General features: G+C 37.3%; 1 protein-coding gene across 4 annotated transcripts in view; it reads left to right on the top strand.

The window, feature by feature from the left end:
* The window catches only part of BRCA2 (BRCA2 DNA repair associated), a 39,619-nt gene that overhangs the window by 25,056 nt on the left and 2,515 nt on the right, over positions 1-12,048 (top strand). For all 4 annotated transcript variants that reach the window (XM_026108843.2, XM_026108842.2, XM_026108841.2 and 1 more), the window contains 10 exons: positions 330-517; positions 4,365-4,535; positions 4,840-5,191; positions 5,861-6,016; positions 8,080-8,224; positions 8,837-8,958; positions 10,065-10,266; positions 10,506-10,672; positions 10,768-10,903; positions 11,395-11,651. In XM_026108843.2, coding sequence (XP_025964628.2) covers positions 330-517; positions 4,365-4,535; positions 4,840-5,191; positions 5,861-6,016; positions 8,080-8,224; positions 8,837-8,958; positions 10,065-10,266; positions 10,506-10,672; positions 10,768-10,903; positions 11,395-11,651 — 1,896 coding nt within the window. The remainder of the gene's footprint in view (positions 1-329; positions 518-4,364; positions 4,536-4,839; positions 5,192-5,860; positions 6,017-8,079; positions 8,225-8,836; positions 8,959-10,064; positions 10,267-10,505; positions 10,673-10,767; positions 10,904-11,394; positions 11,652-12,048) is intronic.

Here is a 12,048-nt window from a genome sequence, read left to right as displayed (position 1 = left end):
AAGAGGTGTTTTAAGATAAGCTTTTTAACACCCAGTTAAAATTTTAGTCGGGCTGAGTCAATACCACAAACCCCTTGCTTTTGGCATAGTAAAGGGGCAAAGCCTGTTGAATTTTTTGAAATCCTTTTCAAAAACATGCATGTGCTGCTGCGCTTCTGCAAAAATAAATGTTGAGAGTTCCTCCATTCTCTTTGGATTACATACAAAATGACAAGGTCAGATGAATAGACGAGATAGTTTATGTGAATTTGTAGCATTAGATGTAAAAAATAAGCTGAATTCTTACTGTATTGTCATTTATTTTGTCTTTTTCATCTCATTTTTTGCAGCTTTACACATACGGTGTTTCAAAACATTGCGTACAAGTTAACAGTGTGAATGCAGAATCTTTTCAGTTTCTGATGGAAGATTTTTTCAGTAAGGAGTATTTACTAGCTGGGCATGGGTTGCAGCTTGCTGATGGAGGATGCCTAATACCTACAGATGAGGGGAAAGCTGGAAAAAAGGAGTTTTACAGGTACTTTTACTTACAAACTTGAGGCAAGTGTGCTATTTTAGTTTGCGATTCTCTTATTCTCTACAATAAATTCAACAAAATGATCTTTTAAAGCCTCTGGCTACTTTTCTTCCATGCATTTTTAGTACACTTCTGTTACTGTAACTGTGTAGACTACTTGTAATTAAAATCACTGATTGTGATCTTAATTGAGCATTAAGTAAAATATAAAGTCAATTCAGAAAATTTCCAGAGGTTTTTCCATAGCATATGTAGTCTAGAAAAATGCTACTATTTACTGATTAATTTTGCTCTTTACCATTTTGTTTAATTAATAGCATTAATAGGTTGCGATTTTTCAAGTGGAAAAGGATTCCCCTCTGTTAGACTTGAGAGTTTGAGGGCGGGGGTGAAGGAATGAAGGTTGAGTTTTTGCGGGGTGCAGAAGAAGTTGCCTAAGGTTTCTCTGGCAGGAGAAGGCTGGAAATGCTTTTTAATGATGAAGTTTTTAAAGTTGACCTACAAAAAGAAACTGGATTTGTAGCATGATTTGAAGGAAGCCGTGATTCCAGTGGTGGAACTTTCACTGATTCATTCTTTGAGTGTATATACAAGAAGCAAAAAAGTGTACAAACAGCTCCACTCTTCCTGGTCCACCAGCCCCTGTTCAAAACAGATCTATTTAGATCTGGTTACTCAGAGACTTGTCTAGTTGAATCTCAAATATCTCCAAGGATAGTGATTCCACAGCCCCTCCAGGCAGTCCATGCCAGTATTTGAACACTCTCATGTTTTTTTTTTTTTTTAAAAAAAAAAAAAAAAAAAAAAAAAAAGCTTGTATGTAGTTGGAGTTTTCCATGTTTCAACTTGTCCATTGCCTCTCATCCTATTGCATGCACTTCTGAGAAGAGTCTGTCACAGTCTTCTTTGTGCCTTCCAATCAGGTAGCTGTCGACAGCAGTAAGGTCTCCTCTTAACCTTCTCTTCTTAAAGTTGAACAAACACAGATCTCTTAGCCTCTCCTCATATGTAATGTACTTGGCCCCCTGGAGCATGGGGGAACCATCTTGGTGGCTGTCTGCAGGGTTTGCTCCAGTATACCAACATCTTTGTGTTGGAGAGCCCAAAACTGAACACAGTGCTCCAGGTGTAGTCTCACAGATGCTGAAGGGGAAGGATCACTTCTCTGCTGGCTTCACCCTTTACAGTACAGTCCGAGATGCTGTTGGCCTTTGCTGCAAGGACCCACTGCTGCCTCATGATCATCTTGTTATTCACCAGGACCCAAGATCCTTTTCTGCAAAGCTGCTTCCCAGACAGATAACCCCAGCCTGTTACTGTTATATGAGGTTATTCCAAGCCAGGTGCAAGACTTTGCATTTGCTTTTGTTGAATTTTGAGATTTCTGTTAGCACATTTCTCCAGCTTGTCCAGGTCCCTTTGAATAGCAGCCTTGCCCTCCAATGTATTGACCACTTCTCCCAATATGGTGATATCTGCAAACTTGCTGAAGTCAGATTGTTGATGAAGACATTAAACAGTATCGGTCCCCATACTGATCCCTAAGAGATGCCAATAGTTACTGGTCGCCAGCTAGACTTTGTACTGTGGATCACAACTTTTTGAGCCTAGCCAGGCAGCCAGTTTTCCCCCCATCTTATCATCTACTTATCCAGCCCATATCTTACCAATTTGGTGATAAGGAAACTATGGGAGACTGCTCTGGAGGTTCTTGAGTCTCTTGGTTTGACAATAAATATGAAAATATTCTAGCGTGTTAAATCATCAATTGTTGTTATTCTAAATACTGTAAGGCAAAGTTAATCCTCCCACAGCTCTGTTTCACGTCCTGTGGCATCACATGACGCAACTGTTTCATTGACAGCTCTGGGCCATGTAACTGGATGCATTGAAGTAGTCACCCAGAGGCGGAATATACAGAGCTTAACCTAACTTGTGGCTTGTCTGTTTACTCCCCATTTGGCAAGTATTTCACTATTAACATAACCATCCCTGATTCTCCATTTCCATCCAGTGGGTAAACAATTGTTGAATATTTTTGGGATACACCTTGTCAGAGGGAGTGTTCCTGCAAAGCATTTATGGTTGATGCTTAGAAGACTGGCTGGGATGTTCACCTGAGTGCAGTAACAGTGCAGGAGCTCTTGCCTACTTATTAGTGTTTTAGAGTTTTATGCATTTTAGTAAGTATACTGGTCATTGCTTTTTCATAGGATAGGTTGCTATTTCTCGGCTGACCAGCAGTATGTCTACAGTGTTCCACGCAAATGAATAGGACGTGAGGTTTGGATTGTTCTTTGTCAAGAAGCAGTAGACCTCTGGGAGAAATGTACCCAACACTGTATCAGTGTATTTGCAGTCTACTGCTCATACATGTTGGAGGTTCCAGTGATTATCTTGATTCATTTCACACAATTTTCTTGTGAATGGGAAATGTATTAAAGTATTGGCACAAAACATCTTATGACTAGACAAGCCAAATATTAGCCTTTCTAGGCCGTCCAGTTTCCTGTTCCAGAGGAAGCTTGTCTTGGCAATCCTTTTCAGATGTGTTTCCGATTCTGGTCAGGCCATCTGGTATATGGCTTTCCTCACGTTCCTTTTTTTAGAAAAAGAAGAGAGAAACCACCAACATACTGCAAACTGTCCTAGCCCAGCCAAGGCATTTTGGTGTCAGAACCTGCTCCAGCTGTCAACATAGATCTGACCCTGAATACCAGATTTCCTCTCAAGCAATTTGTAGAGGTTGTTCCACAAGTGCCTTCAGTTCCTTTATCTTTTCTGGATTTTTGTATGTTTTAAAGTATATGGTTGAGAATAAATACCTGTTGACTGGTCTGCTGCATCAGTTTCTTTACCCTGGTACACGTATTGACTGAATCTCCACTACAACTTATATGCCTTCATTTAGTCATCTATATTTAGGGTCTTAGTTGTGAACTGAATGCTGTCTTTAACTCTTGAGTGTCCTTTACAAGAGATTACAGAGTATCTCCTAAAGCTTAAGATTACTTGGCTTTCTTCTAATGTAACAATAATTAATTTGATGGTCATGCCTGCTCTTTGTCCTCCTATATATGAGTTTTCAGCTTTCAAGTTGTTTCTTTTCCTCACCCAATGCAATCTGGTTCATTAAAGTCTTTTTGAGGCTTTCTGACCAGTTGGGATCTGACTCTTTTTGTGGGGTTTAACTTGTGTTCTGACCAATCTAATGGCTCAGCCATTTGAATCTCTAGTCTGATTTTTCTTCTTCCTTCTTTAATGAAATGGCCTTCCTAGTGACCAGGAGAGTTGGAAAAAAGAGAGGTTTCCAGGATCTCTCATGCAGGTCATAAGGGTATAGCTTGGAATCAACACAGAATGAAAGTCTGCTTGCACACTTATCCAACAGAGAGAAGAAAGTTCTTTCAAAACTGAAAGTTTTGAAATGTGTTGTCCACATGCATATAAAAAGAAACAGCAAACAAACAAAAAAACCCCCACCCAAACCACAACTTTAAAGACTGTGAGGTAGAAGGGGATTATAATTAATTCATCAAGCAAGCAGGGGAAATTCCAGTGTTGAAAGGGAATGGAGCACACGTCTGTCCCTTTATGCTATGTGCTTGACTGTAGAGAGCTGACAGGGTGTGTTCCTGCAGCTACTGCTAGGCTTAAGAAGTCTCCATTTCAAGAACACATATATGTATGCACATGCAAGCTGCCAGAGTGTGTATGGACAAGACTTCAGGAAAGTTTATGGTAAGTAATTTTCCAATTTTCACAGTGGTAATTATTCCTATTGTTGCCTGTGCAGGTATACTGAATGCAATGCTGGGGAAAAACATTATTAATAATTCATTTGCAGAGCCCTCTGTGATACTCCTGGTGTGGATCCCAAGCTAATAACAGAGGCATGGGTTTACAATCACTATAGGTGGATTGTATGGAAATTGGCAGCAATGGAAGTGTCTTTTCCACATGAATTTGCTAACAGATGTTTGACACCAGAAACAGTGTTGTTGCAATTAAAATATAGGTATGTATAGCAACGTATTTGGAGTTGTAATTTGTGATACTGTGTGCTTTCTAGTTTATATTATTTTAAATTAAGCACATCTGCCTTATATATTGAAATGCTTTTATTGTTGAGCTTAATTATTTCAATATTAAAAATGTATTGCATGTTATTTGCTAAAAATTTTATAAGCTTTACTTTGCTACAATGGTGCTAAAGCCTGTAGATTGATTTAGCAATAGTTTGCTACTGTTGTTTTAAAGGAAAACAGTTGTGATGGATTTTGCGTGTTTTAACAGAGTGTCATGTGTTCTTTTTTTTGTAGATATGATTTTGAAGTTGATAAAAGTAAACGATCAGCAATCAAAAAAATAATGGAGAAGGATGATACAGCAGGTAAAACACTTGTACTGTGTATTTCTCAAATCATATCACTGAACACTGTTGTGTCTCCTAGCAGTAATAATAAGAGTGTGGAAAGTAAAAAAGAAGCAGCAATAATTGAAGTTACTGATGGCTGGTATGGGATCAGAGCTCTTGTGGATCCGCCTCTCAAAGCATTCTTGCACAGAAGGCGGCTGACTGTTGGTCAGAAGATCATAGTGCATGGAGCAGAACTTGTTGGCTCTCAGAATGGATGTACACCACTGGAAGCCCCAGATTCCCTTATGTTAAAGGTAAAATGAAATATTAGTTCAGCTTGATTGGATGCGGCTGAGAGATGTGATGGATGCTAATTGACTTGGGCAATGCTGTAAACCGGATGGAATTCTATAGTCAGACAAAAGTTTTGTCAGTTTAATATCCAGATTGCTAAAACATGACACAAGTTAGTTGACACTATTCAATAGGATTGGAAGAGGAGTTTATAGTAAATTCTGTCAAGGTATCTGTTGCATGTTTTGTCAGTTCCAAATCCTTAATTTGGTGAAACACCAAGTTACAAAAACTACTTATCCATCATAGATAATACAGAAGCTTGAGGAAGAATGGGGGGAAAAACAGTTTCTGAGAGAGTGAGCTTGGGAGGGAGGGGCTTGACTTGCCTCGGGATAATAAAGTGCTGTGCAAAGTTTCAGATTTTTCTATGCTAGTATAAAGCAATGGCTTGTATTTCGTGGATACTCATTTCTTAAAGAATTTTAACTTATCAACGTTTTAATACCTGCTTAAGATGCATTTTTCAATATGAAAAATCCTGCAATCAAAATGTAGTATGTTCATGTGCTGAAATGAGAGATTTTTAGTGAGGTTGGTGTAAAAATATTCTTCTCTCTAGTTTAGTAGGTTGGATTTCTTTTTGACCTATCAGTGTCAGTTTTTCATTCAACATTGAACTTATTCAGATTTCAGCAAACAGTACTCGATGTGCACGATGGCATGCAAAACTAGGATTTCATCGGGATCCCAGACCTTTTCCTTTGCCTTTGTCATCACTTTACAGTGAGGGTGGTGCAGTGGGGTGTATTGATGTAGTTATTCAAAGAACTTACCCTATCCAGGTATGGTATAAATATTTTATAAATCTAATAGATTCTATTAGAACTAACTTATCTAAATAGTTAATTGTTGCATAATTTCTGAAATGAGACATAATATAGAGTGCTAAGAAGTTCATGAGTTTAATATTTCAGTAGTGGTGTATCCTGGTGTGAGAAGAATTTCAGTTTACGCACAATATCCTCTGGCTGACTTTGTTTTCAGCTTCAAAGAACAAGAAATAATTGAATATCAGATCTAGCAAGCTAAATCTAACAAGCACAGAGCTTGTTTGAAAGAAGAGAAAAAAATATTGACAGCTTCAACTCCAAGTAGAAATGTCCAACCCAATTTGCCCTATTAATAGCATACAATATCCATGCAAATAAATATTTAGAACTATTTGTAAGAATAATATTTCTTACATGTAGCTGGTTATATTGTGTAAGATCTATTATTTATAATATTACTGAAAATACAATGCAATTCTTAGGTAAAATAGAATGAAGATGTTTTAAATATTCATACAGATTTTAAATATGATCTGACTTCACTGTAACTACTTGCTTTTTATAACAGACCCAACTACAAGGAGAAACAATGTTTTCATTGGTGATTATTCCTCTTAATGTTAACAGTGTAATCAGGATAAAACATTCATATTTTGCTAACTTTTCTCAGAGTATATTACACTTGGCATGTACATGTAGGGTTTTTTAAGTTCCTTGGCATTTGCTATCTAAAAAGTTATTTAAATGTTGGTCAATGTGACATGAATTCCACAAAGATAGTATCAGTATTTTTTTGGGTCATTATATTGATATTTAGATCATTATTTTAATGGAGGAAGTTGCAACACTCCCTGTGTGTACTCCCTGATAGAACTAACATTTATTTAGGTCCCAGAAAGGAGACTGTAATCTGTAGCCTCATCACAGTAAATAGCTTCAAGGCTGGGGAGGAAAGTGGTGTTTTGTTTTTCATCTCCTCGAGAGATCAACTTGCTGATGTAGGCTTTTTTTTTTCTTTTCCTTCTGAAACATGGAAGATCTTGCTTAAACATACCAAAATGGTAGGAAGACCTGGGCTATCTGTCTCCTTTTTACCTGAAGAGTCAAGTGGTCTTGGACCCACAGTTAACCCTAATTTGAGGTGTCATACTGTGTATAGTAGAGGGAATATAAAGCATGCATTTAGTGAGACAGGCAGAGCCTGTTTCAACAGTTCACTACCCCTGAAGGATCAATCCTTCATCCCCTCTTCATCCTGCTCCTGGTTATGCTGTCTTGCTGCTTCTTTATGCTAAATCTGGAACTCACCTGACCCCCTTGCTTAGCTAATTTAGTTCACTAAATCAGGAGAAAACTAAACCAGCAAAGAAGCAAACTGCTTTCTATTGGATTAGCAAACTGGCATGTTCTAGTGAGAGTCAGATAAGCACTAGAGCCAGTACAAGGGAGGAGGCAGGACTGCACAGCAGGGAGCAAGGGAAGGGGCCAAAGACTACCACTTTCAGCAGCAGTGGCCTCTTTGTTTGGCTCACCCATCTCTTCAAATCATGTACTTAAGGCCTCAAGCAAACCAGTTCTGACAGGGCTGTGGATGAGACTGTAACCCTATGAAAACACTTCAAGAAGAAAAAGTTTAAGGGCAATGGCAGAGCAGCATTATAGTTCTTTTACAGCATCTAATCCAGCATGTTAATATAGACTGTACAGTTGAAGTGCAGAGATAAATTGGGTAGAATACAGTTCTGACATTTTTTCATCATTGAATTTTTTTTATCTAAATGTATCTACAAGAGGGATCCAAGTATCTTCTAAATTACATCAATATTTGTTATGATAAGCTGTGGGTTTTTTTCAGCTGTTACATCATATAGGTTTGACTACAGCTGCTCCAATCTGTCTGTAAAACTTTATCTAGATTTATCTACCAAGGCAGTGGGCTTTTGCCATATATATATATTACTGAAAGAACTACTACCTGATCAGTTCTTAAAGCATTTTTGCTTAACATTCAGTATTAGAAGGAAGTCAAATGAGTTTTAAAAAAACTGATTTTTGTTTGAATATTTTTATTTCAGTGGATGGAAAAGACATCAACTGGCTCATATGTGTTTCGTAACAGTCGAGCTGAAGAAAGGGAAGCTGCCAGGCATGCAGAGGATCAACAAAAGAAGCTGGAAGCTCTGTTTGCAAAAATCCAAGCAGAATTTGAAAAGCATGAAGGTAAAGCTTTCATTGCTTCAAAACATGTAATGAGAACACAAAAACTTTTTTTTTCTTTTTTGGCATTTACAGAAGAATCTAACAAAAGGCTCCCTGACAGTAGGGAAGAGGAAATTATGTGTGTGTGGGGAGGGGAGTGGGAGAGTGTGGGAGAGTGTGGGGAGGGGAGTGGGAGAGTGTGGGAGAGTGTGGGTGTGGTTTTGGTATTTCATGGTAGTTTCATGGCAGCCTGTCAAGTCCCCCACCCTCTCCTATGTGAAGGCTCTGATATCTGCTTGCTAAGCTGGTAGAAAACTATTGCCTTGTCTGTAGCATTACTTTTCTGTTGGTTTAGCACACTGAACTGGCTCATCAAGGGGTCAGACGAGTCCCAGAACTAGTTTGCCTTTTCATAAAATTTCCCCTAAGTTTGCATGATATTCTAGTCTACGTTCCATTTAAATGAATATGAATTCTTTTCACTAGTATCGTCCTAAAGAAAATGAATTTCTGTAGAGTAGCAGTTTGTATTTTTATTTGGACAAGGCCTAAATACTGTCATGCTTCTTATATATTTTTTTCCTTTATTTTTAAAATGTAATGCTATATCCAGCATATTGTTTTTGTTAACAGAGAGAGCTAGCAGAAGAGCACTGAGATCACGCATAGTCACAAGACAGCAAATCCATAATTTGCAAGATGGTGCAGAACTTTATGAAGCAATTCAGAGTGCATCTGATCCTGGCTATATGGAGGTAATTGTAGATGTTACTGGGCTAATTTTGAAATGCTGGTGGAATTGTTTCCAATTAGTACCTGCTGCTAAAATCAACCATTTAATTACCATGTATTTTGCCTTCTTTTAAGATTTCCTACGGTATCCTTATTGCTACGTAAGTTAGAATAAAAGATTTGAAAATTATTTGAATGAAGGCTTGTTAAAATAGTCAAGTATTATCTTGGATTGCAAAAAAGAATAAATTCTTCTCTCTTGATATAACAAATCCAGAATATAGTGCAATTATGAGTTAATATTATTTGTTATTTTATTATTTAGTTCTGTCTTATGTTGACAAAAACTAAATCTGTCTGTTAAGTCTTTAGAGTTGCATACATTTTTCTGCATGCTCTTCACTGAAATATTTGAACGATTATTCTGTCTTTCTCTTTATTCTGTGTTCCAATTCAATCTCAATTTTTAAGTGTTTATACCTTTATTAATTAGATGGAGGTGATTAGTCCCTTCCAATTGTTAGAAACTAAATGCATACCTCATCTGTTGCAAGATCAGGGTCCTTGACTGCACTAAAACCCTATAGTTATGACTTTCTTTGATAAAATGTTATGCATATCTGTTATGCTACATGTAAAGGCATCTGGATCTTGAAGGCTTGGTCAGAAAGATAACACTCCTGATGCATTTTGATATAAATCACTGTGTCAGCTCAGAGACAGCAGCCAGTTGAGAGGGGTGCACCTCTTTTTCTTCTCACAGAACTTTCTTCTAATATATAAGCATGCCTGTTATACTAAGTATTCATCTTAGTTATAAGTTCTTAAGCAGACTTCTCACCAATTAGCACATAAGAACAGCACATAATATAATACTAGTATTCACATGGTGCTTAGTAGCCTCAGTAAAGACTGGTGGCTCAACTGTATTAACATAGAATCATTTCAAGTCCTAGTAGTATATCAGTTGAACAATAGATTATTTGTAACAGAAGAGTATTTGGAAAAGAGGCTGTCTAAAAACCTTGAGAGGTGGTTGTTGTTGTTGTGTTTTTTGTTTTTTTGTTTTGTTTTTTTGTTTTTTTACTTAGTAAGAAAAGATACTGAATACTTCTTCTGTTGGTTACAGGGATATCTCAGTGAAGACCAATTAAAAGCTTTGAATGCTCACAGACAGGTGATGAATGATAAAAAGCAAGCTCAGATACAGGCAGAATTCAAGAAGGCAGTAGAATCTGCAGAACAGGAGGAGCATGGTTGTTCCAAAAGGGATGTGTCTACTGTATGGAGATTATGTGTGGTAGACTACAGAAAGCAAGAAAAGCATAAGGGTTAGTACTTGGAGATGTGTAAGTAACTTTAATTTACACGTGATAACAGTTCAACATAATAGGTAGATTTGAAAAGAGTTTCCTAACAGTGTTTTAGCTTGCATGTCAACTTTCATGGTTGTATTTGGTTTTGATTTAAGTTATTTGGGTAGAAGGAGTGCTGTAGATTTCTTTTGTTTTTGTTAAGAAGCCTTCACATTAGTATTGTACACCTAATATATCTTAATCTGATATTTTAGGAGTGATACTGAGTATCTGGCGTCCACTGCTAGATGTCTGTTCCCTACTAAAGGAAGGAAGTCGGTACAGAATCTACCAGCTATCAGCATCGCAGTCCAAAGGACGATCAGACCCAGCTAAAATACAGCTAACAGCAACAAGGAAAACTCAGTATCTGCAATTACCAGTAAGTGCTTTAACTTCATGAAGATGTGTCATGATTAAAAAGTATAACAGCCTGCATGACAGTATGCTGTAAATATTTAAAATGTGTATTTTCAGGTCTCACAAGAGATGCTGTCACAGATTTTCTTTCCTAGAAAGGCTCTGACATTCACAAGTTTACTGGATCCTTCTTTTCATCCACCATGTGCTGAAGTTGATTTAGTGGGAGTTGTAGTTTCTGTTGGCAAAACAGGTATGTCATAGACCATGTTCATGTCTTTCCATTGAATAAGCACTAAAACTTCTTATTTCAAAATTGTAGATGATCTTGATATTGTTCAGCAGGTCTGTCAAAACCTGCAAATACAGCCCATCACCATGACATGCTGGCAGATATTTTTTGATTTCCCTAAAGAAAAAATGTCTTCCCTTATTTGGGAAGCACAGCCATTGATGCTCCCTGGCAGAAACAGACTGATAATCTTTTGGATAAAAAAGGAAAGCACCATAGGAATATTGTTGTTTAAAACACAGACTCTGAATTAGTCTCTGTAATCAGTAGGGAGCTAGCATAGAATATGAATGAAGCATCAAACATCTGTTACCATGCAGATAGGCTGCACTGTTACATTTATCAAGTAGAACTCTTTCAAGATGTGTGGTTTCTTTTTATAAATACAAATTGCAATAATCAACCTTTAAATAAAGGTTTACAATTTAATTCAAATTTTTCCTTGTTTTTAGGTTTCACTACTTTGGTGTACTTGTCTGATGAAAACTACAATCTAGTGGCAGTAAAGATCCGGACAGATCTTAAACACCTTGCTATTGAAGATATAGTTGTCCGCAGTTCATTCATTTCTGCAAGCAACCTTCAGCAGCAGTCTGAACTCAGATCAGAAATTCCTATGCTCTCAGCTGGTGATCTTTCTGTATTCTCTGCCAGTCCAAAGGAAAACTATCTTCAAGAGAAATTTAACGAACTGAGAAGTGCAATAGAGGTAAACCTGTGGATTTTTAGTTCAACACAGTTAATTTTAGTTAATGCTGTGTGGTATTCTTCACCAAAGAATCTGTTAGTACTAATAACTCTTAGAGTAAGTAACGCATGTCATGTTGACTTTTGAGGGGATTTTATGGAAGATGGAGTAAGGTGTTACATATACTTTTCCTGGACAACTTTCCGTATCTCCTATTGAATGTCTCTGCTTTTTTTTCCCTTAGCTCAACAGTACTGTCCTCAAGATGTGCCACAGAATCTTCTCTGGCTAACAAAAATAGTGGAGCTGTCAATGGGGAAATCTGCCACAGACACTTTGGCTCTAGCCTTTTTAAAGTTTATTATTGTGCTCAATTGAACACGTTCATTAACCAGTTGGCTGTTAAAAAAAACCTAAT

Source organism: Dromaius novaehollandiae, chromosome 1, assembly GCF_036370855.1.
Source record: "Dromaius novaehollandiae isolate bDroNov1 chromosome 1, bDroNov1.hap1, whole genome shotgun sequence".
NCBI lineage: Eukaryota > Metazoa > Chordata > Aves > Casuariiformes > Dromaiidae > Dromaius > Dromaius novaehollandiae.
This window is presented reverse-complemented; position numbering and strand designations above follow the sequence as displayed.